The sequence below is a fragment of the Ranitomeya imitator genome, chromosome 2, assembly GCF_032444005.1.
Source record: "Ranitomeya imitator isolate aRanImi1 chromosome 2, aRanImi1.pri, whole genome shotgun sequence".
NCBI classification, from domain to species: domain Eukaryota; kingdom Metazoa; phylum Chordata; class Amphibia; order Anura; family Dendrobatidae; genus Ranitomeya; species Ranitomeya imitator.
Genome location: NC_091283.1, coordinates 292,925,921 through 292,951,055, shown reverse-complemented (window position 1 = coordinate 292,951,055; position 25,135 = coordinate 292,925,921). Strand labels below are relative to the sequence as shown.

At 50.8% G+C, this 25,135-nt stretch overlaps 1 protein-coding gene across 1 annotated transcript in view; it reads left to right on the top strand.

The window, feature by feature from the left end:
- Window positions 1-2,052: 2,052 nt before the first annotated feature.
- LOC138663272 (oocyte zinc finger protein XlCOF8.4-like) overlaps window positions 2,053-25,135 on the top strand; it is an 82,407-nt gene continuing 59,324 nt past the window's right edge. Inside the window, exon 1 of the mRNA XM_069749448.1 lies at window positions 2,053-2,090. Coding sequence (XP_069605549.1) covers window positions 2,070-2,090 — 21 coding nt within the window. The 5' untranslated portion in view covers window positions 2,053-2,069. The remainder of the gene's footprint in view (window positions 2,091-25,135) is intronic.

Genomic DNA, 25,135 nt, shown 5'->3' with positions numbered 1-25,135 from the left:
ATAAATTGCCTCAGGCCACACAATTGCCCCTTCTTAGATCTATTCTTTTTCTTTTGATGTCCTAATAGTTGAAAAAATAATCAGTCAGGAAATATTCAGATATTTATGTCTGTACAAATGGAAAATTACTATTCCAGAGCATTGTACTATAGAGCGAAATCGGGATTCGTTTTTACTGTTTTTCTCACAACATTTGTATAAAAATAAATCCTAAATGTTGGGAATTTTTTTTGTTTTGTTCAATAAAAACGATCTGACTGAAAAAGAAAGAAGCCAAAGTCGTTAACCCCTTCACCCCCGGGCCATTTTCCATTTTTTGCTCCCCTTCTTCCCAGACCCATAACTTTTTTATTTTTCGGACAATATGGCAGTGTGAGGGTTTGTTTTATTACAGGACGAGTTGTACTTTTAAAGGAATCCATTGGTTTTACCTTATACTATACTAGAAAATGGGGACAAATCCCCAAAACGTGCTATTTCACAACTTTATATATATCTTACCACGATCACTAAATGCTGAATCTGCCGGCGATTCTGATTCTCCAGATACCGAACATGTATCGGGTTTTTTTTTAATGTAAGTGGTAAATAAATGGCGCTATTTTCTGAGACCTGTGGAGATCTGGGGCTCGGTGAGGGATTATTCTTTGTGCTCCGAGCTGACGCTTTTATTAATACCATGTTGGAACAGATACATTGATCGTTCACCGCTGGCCGGTGCTCAGATCAGCTATGACAACCACAATGGTCTCCTGCAGACCCCAGGGCATCATATCAACCCATCGGTGCCCCGTGATCATGTGACAGAGGCGCCGATGGGCAGAGCCAGTGATGCGCTTCCAGAGTGGCCATGTTAAGTGCCTCAGATTTTCATAGCAGTATTTAACGTGTTAACAGCTGTGGGGGGATCGCGATTCCATCAGCGGAAGTTGGGGGCACAAAACAGCTGATCAGACCAGTGCCGGAGCCGCATGGAGCCAGGGACAAGACCAATCACGTGTATATATGTCATCGCTCGTGAAGAGGTTAATGTTTTCAATATTTTAAGCAGGAAACGTCCAACCACAGTTTTACCGTGTGTGTCTGGTGTCAGATCTACAGTGTGATAAAGAGCTGCGGGGTCTGTCAGTGAAGCTGGGGGTATACGGGTGTATACAGTGTACTGAGGGGTCTGCGACTGAAGCTGGGGGTACACAGGTGTATACAGCGTACACAGGGGAGTCTGTGACCAAAGCTGGGGGTATACGGGTGTATACAGCGTACACAGAGAGGTCTGTGACCAAAGCTGGGGGTATACGGGTGTATACAGTGTACTGAGGGGTCTGCGACTGAAGCTGGGGGTACACAGGTGTATACAGCGTACACAGGGGGGTCTGTGACCAAAGCTGGGGGTATACAGGTGTATACAGCGTACACAGAGGTCTGTGACCAAAGCTGGGGGTATACGGGTGTATACAGCGTACACAGAGGGGTCTGTGACCGAAGCTGGGGGGGATACGGGTGTATACAGTGTACACAGGGGGGGTCTGCGACTGAAGCTGGGGGTATATGGGTGTATACAGAGTACACAGAGGTCTGTGACCAAAGCTGGGGGTATACGGGTGTATACAGCGTACACAGGGGGGTCTGTGACCGAAGCTGGGGGTATATGGGTGTATACAGGGTACACAGGAGGGTCTGTGACCGAAGCTAGGGGTATACGGGTGTATACAGCGTACACAGAGGGGTCTGCGACTGAAGCTGGGGGTATACGGGTGAATACAGTGTACACAAAGGGGTCTGCGACTGAAGCTGGGGGTATATGGGTGTATACAGTGTACACAGAGGGATCAGTACACAGTAGTCCGTACACATGCGGCTCCGCTCCGTACACCTCGTACACACGCGACTCCCCTAGATCTACACACTGAAAACCGCTCCTGACCCCACACATAAACTTCCCCTCATACAGCACCATGACAACCAGCACAGCAGAGTCCTGCATACACTGAGGCCTCTGATCATGTGACCCCCTGACTCCTCCCCCCTGTGACCTCATCACAGGTCCTGTACGCACAGAGCAGCCGTAAATGTGGAGTGCGGCTCTGCAGGTCAGTTATGGGCATTATAGCTCTTCTTGCAGCAAATTTTCACACTTTTCTCCCTCGAGTCCCTTCACTATAAAGCCCGGGCCTCATTATACAGCTGTACAGGGGCCTAGTGGAGGCTTTTTAGCCATTTCTCAGACTGTAGCTCCTGGGAACAGGCCCTCACTCCAGTCCCTTCACTATAAAGCCTGGGCCTCATTATACAGCTGTACAGGGGCCTAGTGGAGGCTTTTTAGCCATTTCTCAGACTGTAGCTCCTGGGAACAGGCCCTCACTCCAGTCCCTTCACTATAAAGCCTGGGCCTCATTATACAGCTGTACAGGAGCCTAGTGGAGGCTTTTTAGCCATTTCTCAGACTGTGGCTCCTGAGAACAGGCCCTCGCTCCAGTCCCTTCACTATAAAGCCTGGGCCTCATTATACAGCTGTACAGGGGCCTAGTGGAGGCTTTTTAGCCATTTCTCAGTCTGTAGCTCCCGGGAACAGGCCCTCACTCCAGTCCCTTCACTATAAAGCCTGGGCCTCATTATACAGCTGTACAGGAGTCTAGTGGAGGCTTTTTAGCCATTTCTCAGACTGTAGCTCCTGGGAACAGGCCCTCGCTCCAGTCCCTTAACTATAAAGCCTGGGCCTCATTATACAGCTGTACAGGGGCCTAGTGGAGGCTTTTAGCCATTTCTCAGACTGTAGCTCCTGGGAACAGGCCCTCACTCCAGTCCCTTCACTATAAAGCCTGGGCCTCATTATACAGCTGTACAGGGGCCTAGTGGAGACTTTTTAGCCATTTCTCAGACTGTAGCTCCTGGGAACAGGCCCTCACTCCAGTCCCTTCACTATAAAGCCTGGGTCTCATTATACAGCTGTACAGGGGCCTAGTGGAGGCTTTTTAGCCATTTCTCAGACTGTAGCTCCTGAGAACAGGCCCTCGCTCCTGTCCCTTCACTATAAAGCCTGGGCCTCATTATACAGCTGTACAGGGGCCTAGTGGAGACTTTTTAGCCATTTCTCAGACTGTAGCTCCTGAGAACAGGCCCTCACTCCAGTCCCTTCACTATAAAGCCTGGGCCTCATTATACAGCTGTACAGGGGCCTAGTGGAGACTTTTTAGCCATTTCTCAGACTGTAGCTCCTGGGAACAGGCCCTCACTCCAGTCCCTTCACTATAAAGCCTGGGTCTCATTATACAGCTGTACAGGGGCCTAGTGGAGGCTTTTTAGCCATTTCTCAGACTGTAGCTCCTGAGAACAGGCCCTCGCTCCTGTCCCTTCACTATAAAGCCTGGACCTCATTATACAGCTGTACAGGAGCCTAGTGGAGACTTTTTAGCCATTTCTCAGACTGTAGCTCCTGGGAACAGGCCCTCACTCCAGTCCCTTCACTATAAAGCCTGGGCCTCATTATACAGCTGTACAGGGCCTAGTGGAGACTTTTTAGCCATTTCTCAGACTGTAGCTCCTGGGAACAGGCCCTCACTCCAGTCCCTTCACTATAAAGCCAGGGCCTCATTATACAGCTGTACAGGGGCCTAGTGGAGGCTTTTTAGCCATTTCTCAGACTGTGGCTCCTGGGAACAGGCCCTCACTCCAGTCCCTTCACTATAAAGCCTGGGTCTCATTATACAGCTGTACAGGGGCCTAGTGGAGGCTTTTTAGCCATTTCTCAGTCTGTAGCTCCTGGGAACAGGCCCTCGCTCCAGTCCCTTCACTATAAAGCCTGGGCCTCATTATACAACTGTACAGGGGCCTAGTGAAGGCTTTTTAGCCATTTCTCAGACTGTAGCTCCTGAGAACAGGCCCTCGCTCCAGTCCCTTCACTATAAAGCCTGGGCCTCATTATACAGCTGTACAGGGGCCTAGTGGAGGCTTTTTAGCCATTTCTCAGTCTGTAGCTCCTGGGAACAGGCCCTCGCTCCAGTCCCTTCACTATAAAGCCTGGGCCTCATTATACAGCTGTACAGGGGCCTAGTGAAGGCTTTTTAGCCATTTCTCAGACTGTAGCTCCTGGGAACAGGCCCTCGCTCCAGTCCCTTCACTATAAAGCCTGGGCCTCATTATACAGCTGTACAGGGGCCTAGTGGAGGCTTTTAGCCATTTCTCAGACTGTAGCTCCTGGGAACAGGCCCTCGCTCCAGTCCCTTCTCTATAAAGCCAGGGCCTCATTATACAGCTGTACAGGGGCCTAGTGGAGGCTTTTTAGCCATTTCTCAGACTGTAGCTCCTGGGAACAGGCCCTCGCTCCAGTCCCTTCACTATAAAGCCTGGGCCTCATTATACAGCTGTACAGGGGCCTAGTGGAGGCTTTTTAGCCATTTCTCAGACTGTAGCTCCTGGGAACAGGCCCTCACTCCAGTCCCTTCACTATAAAGCCTGGGTCTCATTATACAGCTGTACAGGGGCCTAGTGGAGGCTTTTTAGCCATTTCTCAGACTGTAGCTCCTGGGAACAGGCCATCGCTCCAGTCCCTTCACTATAAAGCCTGGGCCTCATTATACAGCTGTACAGGGGCCTAGTGGAGGCTTTTTAGCCATTTCTCAGACTGTAGCTCCTGGGAACAGGCCCTCACTCCAGTCCCTTCACTATAAAGCCTGGGCCTCATTATACAGCTGTACAGGGGCCTAGTGGAGGCTTTTTAGCCATTTCTCAGTCTGTAGCTCCCGGGAACAGGCCCTCACTCCAGTCCCTTCACTATAAAGCCTGGGCCTCATTATACAGCTGTACAGGCGTCTAGTGGAGGCTTTTAGCCATTTCTCAGACTGTAGCTCCTGGGAACAGGCCCTCGCTCCAGTCTCTTCTCTATAAAGCCTGGGCCTCATTATACAACTGTACAGGGGCCTAGTGGAGGCTTTTTAGCCATTTCTCAGACTGTAGCTCCTGGGAACAGGCCCTCACTCCAGTCCCTTCACTATAAAGCCTGGGCCTCATTATACAACTGTACAGGGGCCTAGTGGAGGCTTTTTAGCCATTTCTCAGACTGTAGCTCCTGGGAACAGGCCCTCGCTCCAGTCTCTTCTCTATAAAGCCTGGGCCTCATTATACAGCTGTACAGGAGTCTAGTGGAGGCTTTTTAGCCATTTCTCAGACTGTAGCTCCTGGGAACAGGCCCTCGCTCCAGTCCCTTAACTATAAAGCCTGGGCCTCATTATACAGCTGTATAGGGGCCTAGTGGAGGCTTTTAGCCATTTCTCAGACTGTAGCTCCTGGGAACAGGCCCTCACTCCAGTCCCTTCACTATAAAGCCTGGGCCTCATTATACAGCTGTACAGGGGCCTAGTGGAGACTTTTTAGCCATTTCTCAGACTGTAGCTCCTGGGAACAGGCCCTCACTCCAGTCCCTTCACTATAAAGCCTGGGTCTCATTATACAGCTGTACAGGGGCCTAGTGGAGGCTTTTTAGCCATTTCTCAGACTGTAGCTCCTGAGAACAGGCCCTCGCTCCTGTCCCTTCACTATAAAGCCTGGGCCTCATTATACAGCTGTACAGGGCCTAGTGGAGACTTTTTAGCCATTTCTCAGACTGTAGCTCCTGGGAACAGGCCCTCACTCCAGTCCCTTCACTATAAAGCCTGGGCCTCATTATACAGCTGTACAGGGCCTAGTGGAGACTTTTTAGCCATTTCTCAGACTGTAGCTACTGGGAACAGGCCCTCACTCCAGTCCCTTCACTATAAAGCCAGGGCCTCATTATACAGCTGTACAGGGGCCTAGTGGAGGTTTTTTAGCCATTTCTCAGACTGTGGCTCCTGGGAACAGGCCCTCACTCCAGTCCCTTCACTATAAAGCCTGGGTCTCATTATACAGCTGTACAGGGGCCTAGTGGAGGCTTTTTAGCCATTTCTCAGTCTGTAGCTCCTGGGAACAGGCCCTCGCTCCAGTCCCTTCACTATAAAGCCTGGGCCTCATTATACAGCTGTACAGGGGCCTAGTGAAGGCTTTTTAGCCATTTCTCAGACTGTAGCTCCTGAGAACAGGCCCTCGCTCTAGTCCCTTCACTATAAAGCCTGGGCCTCATTATACAGCTGTACAGGGGCCTAGTGGAGGCTTTTTAGCCATTTCTCAGACTGTAGCTCCTGGGAACAGGCCCTCACTCCAGTCCCTTCACTATAAAGCCTGGGTCTCATTATACAGCTGTACAGGGGCCTAGTGGAGGCTTTTTAGCCATTTCTCAGACTGTAGCTCCTGAGAACAGGCCCTCGCTCCAGTCCCTTCACTATAAAGCCTGGGCCTCATTATACAGCTGTACAGGGGCCTAGTGGAGGCTTTTTAGCCATTTCTCAGACTGTAGCTCCTGGGAACAGGCCCTCACTCCAGTCCCTTCACTATAAAGCCTGGGTCTCATTATACAGCTGTACAGGGGCCTAGTGGAGGCTTTTTAGCCATTTCTCAGACTGTAGCTCCTGGGAACAGGCCCTCGCTCCAGTCCCTTCACTATAAAGCCTGGGCCTCATTATACAGCTGTACAGGGGCCTAGTGGAGGCTTTTTAGCCATTTCTCAGTCTGTAGCTCCTGGGAACAGGCCCTCGCTCCAGTCCCTTCACTATAAAGCCTGGGCCTCATTATACAGCTGTACAGGGGCCTAGTGAAGGCTTTTTAGCCATTTCTCAGACTGTAGCTCCTGGGAACAGGCCCTCGCTCCAGTCCCTTCACTATAAAGCCTGGGCCTCATTATACAGCTGTACAGGGGCCTAGTGGAGGCTTTTAGCCATTTCTCAGACTGTAGCTCCTGGGAACAGGCCCTCGCTCCAGTCCCTTCTCTATAAAGCCAGGGCCTCATTATACAGCTGTACAGGGGCCTAGTGGAGGCTTTTTAGCCATTTCTCAGACTGTAGGTCCTGGGAACAGGCCCTCGCTCCAGTCCCTTCACTATAAAGCCTGGGCCTCATTATACAGCTGTACAGGGGCCTAGTGGAGGCTTTTTAGCCATTTCTCAGACTGTAGCTCCTGGGAACAGGCCCTCACTCCAGTCCCTTCACTATAAAGCCTGGGTCTCATACAGCTGTACAGGGGCCTAGTGGAGGCTTTTTAGCCATTTCTCAGACTGTAGCTCCTGAGAACAGGCCCTCGCTCCAGTCCCTTCACTATAAAGCCTGGGCCTCATTATACAGCTGTACAGGGGCCTAGTGGAGGCTTTTTAGCCATTTCTCAGACTGTAGCTCCTGGGAACAGGCCCTCACTCCAGTCCCTTCACTATAAAGCCTGGGCCTCATTATACAGCTGTACAGGGGTCTAGTGGAGGCTTTTTAGCCATTTCTCAGACTGTAGCTCCTGGGAACAGGCCCTTGCTCCAGTCCCTTCACTATAAAGCCTGGGCCTCATTATACAGCTGTACAGGGGCCTAGTGGAGGCTTTTTAACCATTTCTCAGACTGTAGCTCCTGGGAACAGGCCCTCGCTCCAGTCCCTTAACTATAAAGCCTGGGCCTCATATAGCTGTACAGGGGACTAGTGGAGGCTTTTTAGCCATTTCTCAGTCTGTAGCTCCTGGGAACAGGCCCTCACTCCAGTCCCTTCACTATAAAGCCTGGGTCTCATTATACAGCTGTACAGGGGCCTAGTGGAGGCTTTTTAGCCATTTCTTAGACTGTAGCTCCTGGGAACAGGCCCTCACTCCAGTCCCTTCACTATAAAGCCTGGGCCTCATTATACAGCTGTACAGGAGACTAGTGGAGACTTTTTAGCCATTTCTCAGACTGTAGCTCCTGGGAACAGGCCCTCACTCCAGTCCCTTCACTATAAAGCCTGGGCCTCATTATACAGCTGTGCAGGGGCCTAGTGGAGGCTTTTTAGCCATTTCTCAGACTGTAGCTCCTGGGAACAGGCCCTCACTCCAGTCTCTTCACTATAAAGCCTGGGCCTCATTATACAGCTGTGCAGGGGCCTAGTGGAGGCTTTTTAGCCATTTCTCAGACTGTAGCTCCTGGGAACAGGCCCTCGCTCCAGTCCCTTCACTATAAAGCCTGGGCCTCATTATACAGCTGTACAGGAGCCTAGTGGAGGCTTTTTAGCCATTTCTCAGACTGTAGCTCCTGAGAACAGGCCCTCGCTCCAGTCCCTTCACCATACCTCCCAACCGTCCCTCATTGTGCAGGACTTTCCCGGATTTGACACTTTGCCCCACTGTCCAGCGCAGGACCCTCTTGTCCCGAGAGACAGAAGGAGAACTCCGTCACACCCCCTTTTGGTAGGCCACGCCCCTTCCCCATGTTCCTGAGTCTCCCAGCGTCACTGTTCAGAGAGGGAGAGAGGGGACACTTCTAGTAGTAGTTTGAGGTAACAGCCTGGGTGCCGGCGCCAATGTAAGCAGCAGACCAGTGTGAGTGGACTGGAGCTGCTAATTATAATGCCTGGCTCGTGTAATGGTGCTTGGAATGAGTGGGGCTGAGCAGGGAGGGACGGACACACTCACAGCCTCCTCTGTTTGCCTCGGCTGCTCAGTGCTGTGTTATCTGCAGATCAGTGTGAGTGAGATCGATCACTCACTGACACGTCTGTCTCCCTGGGAGAGGGTGACAACAGGAAGCTATTGTGGCTGCTATTCCCCCCCCCCCTGCATAAAAAGGGCTAAACCAAAGCCCCTGTGACAGTCTGACACTGTAATGTAGCAGAGCCGTGTGTGTACGAGGTGTATGGATCGGAGCAGCGTGTGAAAGGTGTATGGAGCAGAGTCGTGTGTGTAAGACGTGTACGGAGCCGTGTGTATGAGGTGTGCGGAGCAGAGCCATGTGTGTACAAGGTATACGGAGTGGAGCAGCGTGTGCAATGTGTATGGAGCGGAGCCGTGTGTGTGCAATGTGTACGGAGTGGAGCCGTGTGTGTGCAATGTGTACGGAGTGGAGCCGTGTGTATAAGGTGTATGGAGCTGAGCCGTGTGTGTGCAATGTGTACGGAGTGGAGCCGTGTGTGTGCGAGGTGTACGGAGCGGAGCCGTGTGTGTGCGAGGTGTACAGAGCAGAGCCGCATGTGCAAGGTGTATGGAATGGAGTCGTGTGTGTATGAGGTGTACGGAGCAGAGCCGCATGTGCAAGGTGTACAGAGTGGAGCCGTGTGTGTATGAGGCGTACAGAGCGGAGCCGTGTGTGTGCGAGGTGTACGGAGTGGAGCCGTGTGTGTATGAGGCGTACAGAGCGGATCCGTGTGTGTGCGAGGTGTACGGAGTGGAGCCGTGTGTGTATGAGGCGTACAGAGCGGAGCCGTGTGTGTGCGAGGCGTACGGAGCGGAGCCGTGTGTGTGCGAGGTGTACGGAGTGGAGCCGTGTGTGTATGAGGCGTACAGAGCGGAGCCGCATGTGCAAGGTGTATGGAATGGAGTCGTGTGTGTACGAGGTGTACGGAGCAGAGCCGCATGTGTACGAGGTGTACGGAGTGGTGCCGTGTGTGTACGAGATGTATGGAGAGGAGCCGTGTGTACAAGGTGTATGGAGCGGAGCCATGTGTGTGCAAGGTATACTGAGCGGAGCAGCGTGTGCAATGTGGACGGAGCGGAGCCGTGTGTGTGCGAGGTGTACGGAGTGGATCCGTGTGTGTATGGAGCGGAGCCGTGTGTGTACGAGGTGTATGGAGCAAAGCCGCATGTGCAAGGTGAATGGAGCGCAGTCATGTGTGTACAAGGTGTACGGAGCAGAGCCACATGTGCAAGGTGTATTGAGCGGAGCCATGTGTGTACGAGATGTATGGAGAGGAGCCGTGTGTATGAGGTGTACGGAGCGGAGCTGTGTGTGTATAAGGTGTATGGAGCGGAGCCGTGTGTGTACGAAGTGTATGGAGTGGAGCCGTGTGTGTACAAGGTGTATGGGGAGGAGCCGTATGTATGAGGTGTACGGAGCGGAGCTGTGTGTGTATAAGGTGTATGGAGCGGAGCCGTGTGTGTACGAAGTGTATGGAGTGGAGCCGTGTGTGTACAAGGTGTATGGGGAGGAGCCGTATGTATGAGGTGTACGGAGCGGAGCCGTGTGAGCGGAGCCGCATGTGCAAGGTGTATGGAGCGGAGTCGTGTGTGTACGAGGTGTATGGAGCGGACGCTGGCTGTGTCAGATCGGAGCAGATATTGCTCCTCGCTCTGACACGGACTGGCACAGGAGACACGGAGGTCTTTATCAGTGGCATATCACAGCTGCAGCGACGTGAGCAGTCAGCGGCGCAGCTGGATGACACCATTCAGCGCCGTGGGAGTGGAAGCTGCCGGCTGCTGCGAGGGTGCGCGGTGAAAGGTGTCTGTGTGTAGTGATGGAGAAGGCAATGATGGGGGTGGGGTAACCATGTGTGGCCAGTATACTGTACCCAGCATTATGTGTGGCCATTATTCTATACCCAGCATTGTGTGGGGCCTTTATACTGTACAAAGCATAATGTGGCGCCATAATACTGTATGGACCATCACGTGGGGCAAGTATGCTGTACGCAGCATCATGCATACAGTATGGAGCATATTGTGGCCAATGGCCATTGTACAGTATGGAGCGTCGTGTGTGGCCATTATACAGTATGGAGCGTCATGTGTGGCCATTGTACAGTATGGAGCGTCATGTGTGGCTATTATACACTATGGAGCGTCGTGTGGGGCCATTGTACAGTATGGAGCGTCATGTGTGGCCATTGTACAGTATGGAGCGTCATGTGTGGCTATTATACACTATGGAGCGTCGTGTGTGGCCATTGTACAGTATGGAGCGTCGTGTGTGGCCATTGTACAGTATGGAGCGTCGTGTGTGGCCATATTTTTTTGTTTATAATTATTGTTTACGAAACATTGTGATCAGAAGTGCTAAATGGGTGTGGTTGGGCGTGGCTAGTTGTGAAATGGGTGTGGTCAGAGGTGTGGCCTAAAATTTGCCGCGGCGCGCTTTACGCGCCGCTGACTTTATCCCTCTTTCCCTTACTCGAAAGTTGGGAGGTATGCCTTCACTATAAAGCCTGGGCCTCATTATACAGCTGTACAGGGGCCTAGTGGAGACTTTTAGCCATTTCTCAGACTGTAGCTCCTGGGAACAGGCCCTCACTCCAGTCCCTTCACTATAAAGCCTGGGCCTCATTATACAGCTGTACAGGGGCCTAGTGGAGGCCTTTAGCCATTTCTCAGACTGTAGCTCCTGGCAACAGGCCCTCGCTCCAGTCCCTTCTCTATAAAGCCAGGGCCTCATTATACAGCTGTACAGGGGCCTAGTGGAGGCTTTTTAGCCATTTCTCAGACTGTAGCTCCTGGGAACAGGCCCTCACTCCAGTCCCTTCACTATAAAGCCTGGGCCTCATTATACAGCTGTACAGGGGCCTAGTGGAGACTTTTAGCCATTTCTCAGACTGTAGCTCCTGGGAACAGGCCCTCACTCCAGTCCCTTCACTATAAAGCCTGGGCCTCATTATACAGCTGTACAGGGGCCTAGTGGAGGCCTTTAGCCATTTCTCAGACTGTAGCTCCTGGCAACAGGCCCTCGCTCCAGTCCCTTCTCTATAAAGCCAGGGCCTCATTATACAGCTGTACAGGGGCCTAGTGGAGGCTTTTTAGCCATTTCTCAGACTGTAGCTCCTGGGAACAGGCCCTCACTCCAGTCCCTTCACTATAAAGCCTGGGCCTCATTATACAGCTGTACAGGGGCCTAGTGGAGGCTTTTTAGCCATTTCTCAGACTGTAGCTCCTGGGAACAGGCCCTCACTCCAGTCCCTTCACTATAAAGCCTGGGTCTCATTATACAGCTGTACAGGGGCCTAGTGGAGGCTTTTTAGCCATTTCTCAGACTGTAGCTCCTGAGAACAGGCCCTCGCTCCAGTCCCTTCACTATAAAGCCTGGGCCTCATTATACAGCTGTACAGGGGCCTAGTGGAGGCTTTTTAGCCATTTCTCAGACTGTAGCTCCTGGGAACAGGCCCTCACTCCAGTCCCTTCACTATAAAGCCTGGGTCTCATTATACAGCTGTACAGGAGCCTAGTGGAGGCTTTTTAGCCATTTCTCAGACTGTAGCTCCTGAGAACAGGCCCTCGCTCCAGTCCCTTCACTATAAAGCCTGGGCCTCATTATACAGCTGTACAGGGGCCTAGTGGAGGCTTTTTAGCCATTTCTCAGTCTGTAGCTCCTGGGAACAGGCCCTCGCTCCAGTCCCTTCACTATAAAGCCTGGGCCTCATTATACAGCTGTACAGGGGCCTAGTGAAGGCTTTTTAGCCATTTCTCAGACTGTAGCTCCTGGGAACAGGCCCTCGCTCCAGTCCCTTCACTATAAAGCCTGGGCCTCATTATACAGCTGTACAGGTGCCTAGTGGAGGCTTTTTAGCCATTTCTCAGACTGTAGCTCCTGGGAACAGGCCCTCACTCCAGTCCCTTCACTATAAAGCCTGGGCCTCATTATACAGCTGTACTGGGGCCTAGTGGAGGCATTTAGCCATTTCTCAGACTGTAGCTCCTGGGAACAGGCCCTCGCTCCAGTCCCTTCACTATAAAGCCTGGGCCTCATTATACAGGTGTACAGGAGCCTAGTGGAGGCTTTTTAGCCATTTCTCAGACTGTAGCTCCTGGGAACAGGCCCTCGCTCCAGTCCCTTCACTATAAAGCCTGGGCCTCATTATACAGCTGTACAGGGGCCTAGTGGAGACTTTTAGCCATTTCTCAGACTGTAGCTCCTGGGAACAGGCCCTCGCTCCAGTCCCTTCACTATAAAGCCTGGGCCTCATTATACAGCTGTACAGGAGCCTAGTGGAGGCTTTTAGCCATTTCTCAGACTGTAGCTCCTGGGAACAGGCCCTCGCTCCAGTCCCTTCACTATAAAGCCTGGGCCTCATTATACAGCTGTACAGGGGCCTAGTGGAGGCCTTTAGCCATTTCTCAGACTGTAGCTCCTGGCAACAGGCCCTCGCTCCAGTCCCTTCTCTATAAAGCCAGGGCCTCATTATACAGCTGTACAGGGGCCTAGTGGAGGCTTTTTAGCCATTTCTCAGACTGTAGCTCCTGGGAACAGGCCCTCACTCCAGTCCCTTCACTATAAAGCCTGGGTCTCATTATACAGCTGTACAGGGGCCTAGTGGAGGCTTTTTAGCCATTTCTCAGACTGTAGCTCCTGAGAACAGGCCCTCGCTCCAGTCCCTTCACTATAAAGCCTGGGCCTCATTATACAGCTGTACAGGGGCCTAGTGGAGGCTTTTTAGCCATTTCTCAGACTGTAGCTCCTGGGAACAGGCCCTCACTCCAGTCCCTTCACTATAAAGCCTGGGTCTCATTATACAGCTGTGTTATGGCTGGCAATCAGGCAACACAGCGTGCAGTAATCAGCGCACATACAGAGATCTGGCAAAAACCCAAAACAATAGGACGAGCTCTGAGACGTGGAATCTCTGTAGACTGCAGTACCTGATCTATCCTCACACAACTGGAAGCAGCAGTGGATTGCGCCTATCAACTACCTATGCAACTCGGCACTGCCTGAGGAGCTGACTAGCCTGAAGATAGAAATACAAGCCTGACTTACCTCAGAGAAATACCCCAAAGGAATAGGCAGCCCCCACATATAATGACTGTTAGCAAGATGAAAAGACAAACGTAGGAATGAAATAGATTCAGCAAAGTGAGGCCCGATATTCTAGACAGAGCGAGGATAGCAAAGAGAACTATGCAGTCTACCAAAAACCCTAAAACGAAAACCACGCAAAGGGGCAAAAAGACCCACCGTGCCGAACTAACAGCACGGCGGTGCACCCCTTTGCCTCTCAGAGCTTCCAGCAAAAGATAATAACAAGCTGGACAGAAAAAACAGAAAACAAACTAGAAGCACTTATCTAGCAGAGCAGCAGGCCCAAGGAAAGATGCAGTAGCTCAGATCCAACACTGGAACATTGACAAGGAGCAAGGAAGACAGACTCAGGTGGAGCTAAATAGCAAGGCAGCCAACGAGCTCACCAAAACACCTGAGGGAGGAAGCCCAGAGACTGCAATACCACTTGTGACCACAGAAGTGAACTCAGCCACAGAATTCACAACAGTACCCCCCCCTTGAGGAGGGGTCACCGAACCCTCACCAGAACCCCCAGGCCGACCAGGATGAGCCACATGAAAGGCACGAACAAGATCTGGGGCATGGACATCAGAGGCAAAAACCCAGGAATTATCTTCCTGAGCATAACCCTTCCATTTGACCAGATACTGGAGTTTCCGTCTAGAGACACGAGAATCCAAAATCTTCTCCACAATATACTCCAATTCCCCCTCCACCAAAACAGGGGCAGGAGGCTCCACAGATGGAACCATAGGTGCCACGTATCTCCTCAACAACGACCTATGGAATACATTATGTATGGAAAAGGAGTCTGGGAGGGTCAGACGAAAAGACACCGGATTGAGAATCTCAGAAATCCTATACGGACCAATAAAACGAGGTTTAAATTTAGGAGAGGAAACCTTCATAGGTATATGACGAGAAGATAACCAAACCAGATCCCCAACACGAAGTCGGGGTCCCACACGGCGTCTGCGATTAGCGAAAAGCTGAGCCTTCTCCTGGGACAAGGTCAAATTGTCCACTACCTGAGTCCAGATCTGCTGCAACCTGTCCACCACATAATCCACACCAGGACAGTCCGAAGACTCAACCTGTCCTGAAGAGAAACGAGGATGGAACCCAGAATTGCAGAAAAATGGAGAGACCAAGGTAGCCGAGCTGGCCCGATTATTAAGGGCGAACTCAGCCAACGGCAAAAATGACACCCAATCATCCTGGTCAGCGGAAACAAAACATCTCAGATATGTTTCCAAGGTCTGATTGGTTCGTTCGGTCTGGCCATTAGTCTGAGGATGGAAGGCCGAGGAGAAAGATAGGTCAATGCCCATCCTACCACAAAAGGCTCGCCAGAACCTCGAGACAAACTGGGAACCTCTGTCAGAAACAATATTCTCAGGAATGCCATGTAAACGAACCACATGCTGGAAGAACAAAGGCACCAAATCAGAGGAGGAAGGCAATTTAACCAAGGGCACCAGATGGACCATTTTAGAAAAGCGATCACAGACCACCCAAATGACCGACATTTTTTGAGAAACGGGAAGGTCAGAAATGAAATCCATCGAAATATGTGTCCAAGGCCTCTTCGGGACCGGCAAGGGCAAAAGCAACCCACTGGCACGTGAACAGCAGGGCTTAGCCCTAGCACAAATTCCACAGGACTGCACAAAAGCACGCACATCCCGTGACAGAGATGGCCACCAGAAGGATCTAGCAACCAACTCCCTGGTACCAAAGATTCCTGGATGACCGGCCAGCACCGAACAATGAAGTTCAGAGATAACTTTACTAGTCCACCTATCAGGGACGAACAGTTTCTCGGCCGGACAACGATCAGGTTTATTAGCCTGAAATTTCTGCAACACTCTCCGCAAATCAGGGGAGATGGCAGACACAATGACTCCTTCCTTGAGGATACTCGCCGGCTCAGATAACCCCGGAGAGTCGGGCACAAAACTCCTAGACAGAGCATCCGCCTTCACATTTTTAGAGCCCGGAAGGTATGAAATCACAAAATCAAAACGAGCAAAAAATAACGACCAACGGGCCTGTCTAGGATTCAAGCGCTTGGCAGTCTCAAGATAAGTAAGGTTCTTATGATCAGTCAAAACCACCACGCGATGCTTAGCACCCTCAAGCCAATGACGCCACTCCTCGAATGCCCACTTCATGGCCAGCAACTCTCGGTTGCCCACATCATAATTACGCTCAGCAGCAGAAAATTTCCTGGAAAAGAAAGCACATGGTTTGAACACTGAGCAACCAGAACCTCTCTGTGACAAAACCGCCCCTGCACCAATCTCAGAAGCATCAACCTCGACCTGGAACGGAAGAGAAACATCAGGTTGACACAACACAGGGGCACAGCAAAAACGACGCTTCAACTCCTGAAAAGCTTCCACGGCAGCAGAAGACCAATTAACCAAATCAGCACCCTTCTTGGTCAAATCGGTCAATGGTCTGGCAATGCTAGAAAAATTACAGATGAAGCGACGATAAAAATTAGCAAAGCCCAGGAATTTCTGCAAACTTTTTAGAGATGTCGGCTGAGTCCAATCCTGGATGGCCTGAACCTTAACCGGATCCATCTCGATAGTAGAAGGGGAAAAGATGAACCCCAAAAATGAAACTTTCTGCACACCGAAGAGACACTTTGATCCCTTCACGAACAAGGAATTAGCACGCAGTACCTGGAAAACCATTCTGACTTGCTTCACATGAGACTCCCAATCATCTGAGAAGATCAAAATGTCATCCAAGTAAACAATCAAGAATTTATCCAGATACTCACGGAAAATGTCATGCATAAAAGACTGAAAAACAGATGGAGCATTGGCAAGTCCGAACGGCATCACCAGATACTCAAAATGACCCTCGGGCGTATTAAATGCCGTTTTCCATTCATCTCCCTGCCTGATTCTCACCAGATTATACGCACCACGAAGATCAATCTTAGTAAACCAACTAGCCCCCTTAATCCGAGCAAACAAGTCAGAAATCAATGGCAAGGGATACTGAAACTTAACAGTGATCTTATTAAGAAGGCGGTAATCAATACACGGTCTTAGCGAACCATCCTTCTTGGCTACAAAAAAGAACCCTGCTCCCAATGGTGACGACGATGGGCGAATATGTCCCTTCTCCAGGGACTCCTTCACATAACTGCGCATAGCGGTGTGTTCAGGTACGGACAAATTAAATAAACGACCCTTAGGGAATTTACTACCAGGAATCAAATCGATAGCACAATCACAATTCCTATGCGGAGGAAGGGCATCAGACTTGGACTCTTCAAATACATCCTGAAAGTCCGACAAGAACTCTGGGATGTCAGAAGGAATGGATGACGAAATAGACAAAAATGGAACATCACCATGTACTCCCTGACAACCCCAGCTGGTTACCGACATAGAGTTCCAATCCAATACTGGATTATGGGTTTGTAGCCATGGCAACCCCAACACGACCACATCATGCAAATTATGCAGTACCAAAAAGCGAATAACTTCCTGATGTGCAGGAGCCATGCACATGGTCAGCTGGGCCCAGTACTGAGGCTTATTCTTGGCCAGAGGTGTAGCATCAATTCCTCTCAACGGAATAGGACACCGCAAAGGCTCCAAGAAAAATCCACAACGTTTAGCATAATCCAAATCCATCAGATTCAGGGCAGCGCCTGAATCCACAAACGCCATGACAGAATATGATGACAAAGAGCACATTAAGGTAATGGACAAAAGGAATTTGGACTGTACAGTACCAATAACGGCAGAGCTATCGAACCGCCTAGTGCGTTTAGGACAATTAGAAATATCATGAGTAGAATCACCACAATAGAAACACAGTCTGTTCAGACGTCTGTGTTCGTGCCGTTCTACTTTAGTCATAGTCCTGTCGCACTGCATAGGCTCAGGCTTACTCTCAGACAATACCGCCAGATGGTGCACAGATTTACGCTCGCGCAAGCGACGACCGATCTGAATGGCCAAGGACATAGACTCATTCAAACCAGCAGGCATAGGAAATCCCACCATTACATCCTTAAGAGCTTCAGAGAGACCCTTTCTGAACAAAGCCGCTAGTGCAGATTCATTCCACAGAGTGAGTACTGACCATTTTCTAAATTTCTGACAATATACTTCTACATCATCCTGACCCTGGCATAAAGCCAGCAGATTTTTCTCAGCTTGATCCACTGAATTAGGCTCATCGTAAAGCAATCCCAGCGCCTGGAAAAATGCATCAACATTACTCAATGCAGAATCTCCTGGTGCAAGAGAAAACGCCCAGTCCTGTGGGTCGCCGCGCAAAAAAGAAATAATAATCAAAACCTGTTGAATAGGATTACCAGAAGAATGAGGTTTCAAGGCCAAAAATAGCTTACAATTATTTCTGAAGCTCAGGAACTTAGTTCTGTCACCAAAAAACAAATCAGGAATCGGAATTCTTGGTTCTAGCATCGATTTCTGATCAATAGTATCTTGAATCTTTTGTACATTTACAACGAGATTATCCATTGAGGAGCACAGAGCCTGAATATCCATGTCCACAGCTGTGTCCTGAAGCACTCTAATGTCTAGGGGAAAAAAAAGACTGAAGACAGAGCTAAGAAAAAAAAATGATGTCAGGATTTCTTTTTTCCCTCTATTGGAAATCATTGAAGGGCTCCTTGTACTGTTATGGCTGGCAATCAGGCAACACAGCGTGCAGTAATCAGCGCACATACAGAGATCTGGCAAAAACCCAAAACAATAGGACGAGCTCTGAGACGTGGAATCTCTGTAGACTGCAGTACCTGATCTATCCTCACACAACTGGAAGCAGCAGTGGATTGCGCCTATCAACTACCTATGCAACTCGGCACTGCCTGAGGAGCTGACTAGCCTGAAGATAGAAATACAAGCCTGACTTACCTCAGAGAAATACCCCAAAGGAATAGGCAGCCCCCACATATAATGACTGTTAGCAAGATGAAAAGACAAACGTAGGAATGAAATAGATTCAGCAAAGTGAGGCCCGATATTCTAGACAGAGCGAGGATAGCAAAGAGAACTATGCAGTCTACCAAAAACCCTAAAACGAAAACCACGCAAAGGGGCAAAAAGACCCACCGTGCCGAACTAACAGCACGGCGGTGCACCCCTTTGCCTCTCAGAGCTTCCAGCAAAAGATAATAACAAGCTGGACAGAAAAAACAGAAAACAAACTAGAAGCACTTATCTAGCAGAGCAGCAGGCCCAAGGAAAGATGCAGTAGCTCAGATCCAACACTGGAACATTGACAAGGAGCAAGGAAGACAGACTCAGGTGGAGCTAAATAGCAAGGCAGCCAACGAGCTCACCAAAACACCTGAGGGGGGAAGCCCAGAGACTGCAATACCACTTGTGACCACAGAAGTGAACTCAGCCACAGAATTCACAACACAGCTGTACAGGAGCCTAGTGGAGGCTTTTTAGCCATTTCTCAGACTGTAGCTCCTGAGAACAGGCCCTCGCTCCAGTCCCTTCACTATAAAGCCTGGGCCTCATTATACAGCTGTACAGGTGCCTAGTGGAGGCTTTTTAGCCATTTCTCAGTCTGTAGCTCCTGGGAACAGGCCCTCGCTCCAGTCCCTTCACTATAAAGCCTGGGCCTCATTATACAGCTGTACAGGGGCCTAGTGGAGGCTTTTAGCCATTTCTCAGACTGTAGCTCCTGGGAACAGGCCCTCACTCCAGTCCCTTCACTATAAAGCCTGGGCCTCATTATACAGCTGTACAGGGGCCTAGTGGAGACTTTTAGCCATTTCTCAGACTGTAGCTCCTGGGAACAGGCCCTCACTCCAGTCCCTTCACTATAAAGCCTGGGCCTCATTATACAGCTGTACAGGGGCCTAGTGGAGGCCTTTAGCCATTTCTCAGACTGTAGCTCCTGGCAACAGGCCCTCGCTCCAGTCCCTTCTCTATAAAGCCAGGGCCTCATTATACAGCTGTACAGGGGCCTAGTGGAGGCTTTTTAGCCATTTCTCAGACTGTAGCTCCTGGGAACAGGCCCTCACTCCAGTCCCTTCACTATAAAGCCTGGGCCTCATTATACAGCTGTACAGGGGCCTAGTGGAGGCTTTTTAGCCATTTCTCAGACTGTAGCTCCTGGGAACAGGCCCTCACTCCAGTCCCTTCACTATAAAGCCTGGGTCTCATTATACAGCTGTACAGGGGCCTAGTGGAGGCTTTTTAGCCATTTCTCAGACTGTAGCTCCTGAGAACAGGCCCTCGCTCCAGTCCCTTCACTATAAAGCCTGGGCCTCATTATACAGCTGTACAGGGGCCTAGTGGAGGCTTTTTAGCCATTTCTCAGTCTGTAGCTCCTGGGAACAGGCCCTCGCTCCAGTCCCTTCACTATAAAGCCTGGGCCTCATTATACAGCTGTACAGGGGCCTAGTGAAGGCTTTTTAGCCATTTCTCAGACTGTAGCTCCTGGGAACAGGCCCTCGCTCCAGTCCCTTCACTATAAAGCCTGGGCCTCATTATACAGCTGTACAGGTGCCTAGTGGAGGCTTTTTAGCCATTTCTCAGACTGTAGCTCCTGGGAACAGGCCCTCACTCCAGTCCCTTCACTATAAAGCCTGGGCCTCATTATACAGCTGTACAGGGGCCTAGTGGAGGCATTTAGCCATTTCTCAGACTGTAGCTCCTGGGAACAGGCCCTCGCTCCAGTCCCTTCACTATAAAGCCTGGGCCTCATTATACAGGTGTACAGGAGCCTAGTGGAGGCTTTTTAGCCATTTCTCAGACTGTAGCTCCTGGGAACAGGCCCTCGCTCCAGTCCCTTCACTATAAAGCCTGGGCCTCATTATACAGCTGTACAGGGGCCTAGTGGAGACTTTTAGCCATTTCTCAGACTGTAGCTCCTGGGAACAGGCCCTCGCTCCAGTCCCTTCACTATAAAGCCTGGGCCTCATTATACAGCTGTACAGGAGCCTAGTGGAGGCTTTTAGCCATTTCTCAGACTGTAGCTCCTGGGAACAGGCCCTCGCTCCAGTCCCTTCACTATAAAGCCTGGGCCTCATTATACAGCTGTACAGGGGCCTAGTGGAGGCCTTTAGCCATTTCTCAGACTGTAGCTCCTGGCAACAGGCCCTCGCTCCAGTCCCTTCTCTATAAAGCCAGGGCCTCATTATACAGCTGTACAGGGGCCTAGTGGAGGCTTTTTAGCCATTTCTCAGACTGTAGCTCCTGGGAACAGGCCCTCACTCCAGTCCCTTCACTATAAAGCCTGGGCCTCATTATACAGCTGTACAGGGGCCTAGTGGAGGCTTTTTAGCCATTTCTCAGACTGTAGCTCCTGGGAACAGGCCCTCACTCCAGTCCCTTCACTATAAAGCCTGGGTCTCATTATACAGCTGTACAGGGGCCTAGTGGAGGCTTTTTAGCCATTTCTCAGACTGTAGCTCCTGAGAACAGGCCCTCGCTCCAGTCCCTTCACTATAAAGCCTGGGCCTCATTATACAGCTGTACAGGGGCCTAGTGGAGGCTTTTTAGCCATTTCTCAGACTGTAGCTCCTGGGAACAGGCCCTCACTCCAGTCCCTTCACTATAAAGCCTGGGTCTCATTATACAGCTGTACAGGAGCCTAGTGGAGGCTTTTTAGCCATTTCTCAGACTGTAGCTCCTGAGAACAGGCCCTCGCTCCAGTCCCTTCACTATAAAGCCTGGGCCTCATTATACAGCTGTACAGGGGCCTAGTGGAGGCTTTTTAGCCATTTCTCAGTCTGTAGCTCCTGGGAACAGGCCCTCGCTCCAGTCCCTTCACTATAAAGCCTGGGCCTCATTATACAGCTGTACAGGGGCCTAGTGAAGGCTTTTTAGCCATTTCTCAGACTGTAGCTCCTGGGAACAGGCCCTCGCTCCAGTCCCTTCACTATAAAGCCTGGGCCTCATTATACAGCTGTACAGGTGCCTAGTGGAGGCTTTTTAGCCATTTCTCAGACTGTAGCTCCTGGGAACAGGCCCTCACTCCAGTCCCTTCACTATAAAGCCTGGGCCTCATTATACAGCTGTACAGGGGCCTAGTGGAGGCATTTAGCCATTTCTCAGACTGTAGCTCCTGGGAACAGGCCCTCGCTCCAGTCCCTTCACTATAAAGCCTGGGCCTCATTATACAGGTGTACAGGAGCCTAGTGGAGGCTTTTTAGCCATTTCTCAGACTGTAGCTCCTGGGAACAGGCCCTCGCTCCAGTCCCTTCACTATAAAGCCTGGGCCTCATTATACAGCTGTACAGGGGCCTAGTGGAGGCTTTTAGCCATTTCTCAGACTGTAGCTCCTGAGAACAGGCCCTCGCTCCAGTCCCTTCACTATAAAGCCTGGGCCTCATTATACAGCTGTACAGGGGCCTAGTGGAGGCTTTTTAGCCATTTCTCAGACTGTAGCTCCTGGGAACAGGCCCTCACTCCAGTCCCTTCACTATAAAGCCTGGGTCTCATTATACAGCTGTACAGGAGCCTAGTGGAGGCTTTTTAGCCATTTCTCAGACTGTAGCTCCTGAGAACAGGCCCTCGCTCCAGTCCCTTCACTATAAAGCCTGGGCCTCATTATACAGCTGTACAGGGGCCTAGTGGAGGCTTTTTAGCCATTTCTCAGTCTGTAGCTCCTGGGAACAGGCCCTCGCTCCAGTCCCTTCACTATAAAGCCTGGGCCTCATTATACAGCTGTACAGGGGCCTAGTGAAGGCTTTTTAGCCATTTCTCAGACTGTAGCTCCTGGGAACAGGCCCTCGCTCCAGTCCCTTCACTATAAAGCCTGGGCCTCATTATACAGCTGTACAGGTGCCTAGTGGAGGCTTTTTAGCCATTTCTCAGACTGTAGCTCCTGGGAACAGGCCCTCACTCCAGTCCCTTCACTATAAAGCCTGGGCCTCATTATACAGCTGTACAGGGGCCTAGTGGAGGCATTTAGCCATTTCTCAGACTGTAGCTCCTGGGAACAGGCCCTCGCTCCAGTCCCTTCACTATAAAGCCTGGGCCTCATTATACAGGTGTACAGGAGCCTAGTGGAGGCTTTTTAGCCATTTCTCAGACTGTAGCTCCTGGGAACAGGCCCTCGCTCCAGTCCCTTCACTATAAAGCCTGGGCCTCATTATACAGCTGTACAGGGGCCTAGTGGAGACTTTTAGCCATTTCTCAGACTGTAGCTCCTGGGAACAGGCCCTCGCTCCAGTCCCTTCACTATAAAGCCTGGGCCTCATTATACAGCTGTACAGGAGCCTAGTGGAGGCTTTTAGCCATTTCTCAGACTGTAGCTCCTGGGAACAGGCCCTCGCTCCAGTCCCTTCACTATAAAGCCTGGGCCTCATTATACAGCTGTACAGGGGCCTAGTGGAGGCCTTTAGCCATTTCTCAGACTGTAGCTCCTGGCAACAGGCCCTCGCTCCAGTCCCTTCTCTATAAAGCCAGGGCCTCATTATACAGCTGTACAGGGGCCTAGTGGAGGCTTTTTAGCCATTTCTCAGACTGTAGCTCCTGGGAACAGGCCCTCACTCCAGTCCCTTCACTATAAAGCCTGGGCCTCATTATACAGCTGTACAGGGGCCTAGTGGAGGCTTTTTAGCCATTTCTCAGACTGTAGCTCCTGAGAACAGGCCCTCGCTCCAGTCCCTTCACTATAAAGCCTGGGCCTCATTATACAGCTGTACAGGGGCCTAGTGGAGGCTTTTTAGCCATTTCTCAGACTGTAGCTCCTGGGAACAGGCCCTCACTCCAGTCCCTTCACTATAAAGCCTGGGTCTCATTATACAGCTGTACAGGAGCCTAGTGGAGGCTTTTTAGCCATTTCTCAGACTGTAGCTCATGAGAACAGGCCCTCGCTCCAGTCCCTTCACTATAAAGCCTGGGCCTCATTATACAGCTGTACAGGGGCCTAGTGGAGGCTTTTTAGCCATTTCTCAGTCTGTAGCTCCTGGGAACAGGCCCTCGCTCCAGTCCCTTCACTATAAAGCCTGGGCCTCATTATACAGCTGTACAGGGGCTTAGTGGAGGCTTTTTAGCCATTTCTCAGACTGTAGCTCCTGGGAACAGGCCCTCACTCCAGTCCCTTCACTATAAAGCTTGGGCCTCATTATACAGATGTACAGGTGCCTAGTGGAGGCTTTTTAGCCATTTCTCAGACTGTAGCTCCTGGGAACAGGCCCTCACTCCAGTCCCTTCACTATAAAGCCTGGGCCTCATTATACAGCTGTACAGGGGCCTAGTGGAGGCATTTAGCCATTTCTCAGACTGTAGCTCCTGGGAACAGGCCCTCGCTCCAGTCCCTTCACTATAAAGCCTGGGCCTCATTATACAGGTGTACAGGAGCCTAGTGGAGGCTTTTTAGCCATTTCTCAGACTGTAGCTCCTGGGAACAGGCCCTCGCTCCAGTCCCTTCACTATAAAGCCTGGGCCTCATTATACAGCTGTACAGGGGCCTAGTGGAGGCTTTTAGCCATTTCTCAGACTGTAGCTCCTGGGAACAGGCCCTCACTCCAGTCCCTTCACTATAAAGCCTGGGTCTCATTATACAGCTGTACAGGGGCCTAGTGGAGGCTTTTTAGCCATTTCTCAGACTGTAGCTCCTGAGAACAGGCCCTCGCTCCAGTCCCTTCACTATAAAGCCTGGGCCTCATTATACAGCTGTACAGGGGCCTAGTGGAGGATTTTTAGCCATTTCTCAGACTGTAGCTCCTGGGAACAGGCCCTCGCTCCAGTCCCTTCACTATAAAGCCTGGGCCTCATTATACAGCTGTACAGGAGCCTAGTGGAGGCTTTTTAGCCATTTCTCAGACTGTAGCTCCTGAGAACAGGCCCTCGCTCCAGTCCCTTCACTATAAAGCCTGGGCCTCATTATACAGCTGTACAGGGGCCTAGTGGAGGCTTTTTAGCCATTTCTTAGTCTGTAGCTCCTGGGAACAGGCCCTCGCTCCAGTCCCTTCACTATAAAGCCTGGGCCTCATTATACAGCTGTACAGGGGCCTAGTGAAGGCTTTTTAGCCATTTCTCAGACTGTAGCTCCTGGGAACAGGCCCTCGCTCCAGTCCCTTCACTATAAAGCCTGGGCCTCATTATACAGCTGTACAGGTGCCTAGTGGAGGCTTTTTAGCCATTTCTCAGACTGTAGCTCCTGAGAACAGGCCCTCGCTCCAGTCCCTTCACTATAAAGCCTGGGCCTCATTATACAGCTGTACAGGGGCTTAGTGGAGGCTTTTTAGCCATTTCTCAGACTGTAGCTCCTGGGAACAGGCCCTCACTCAAGTCCCTTCACTATAAAGCTTGGGCCTCATTATACAGCTGTACAGGTGCCTAGTGGAGGCTTTTTAGCCATTTCTCAGACTGTAGCTCCTGGGAACAGGCCCTTGCTCCAGTCCCTTCACTATAAAGCCTGGGCCTCATTATACAGCTGTACAGGTGCCTAGTGGAGGCTTTTTAGCCATTTCTCAGACTGTAGCTCCTGGGAACAGGCCCTCACTCCAGTCCCTTCACTATAAAGCCTGGGCCTCATTATACAGCTGTACAGGGGCCTAGTGGAGACTTTTAGCCATTTCTCAGACTGTAGCTCCTGGGAACAGGC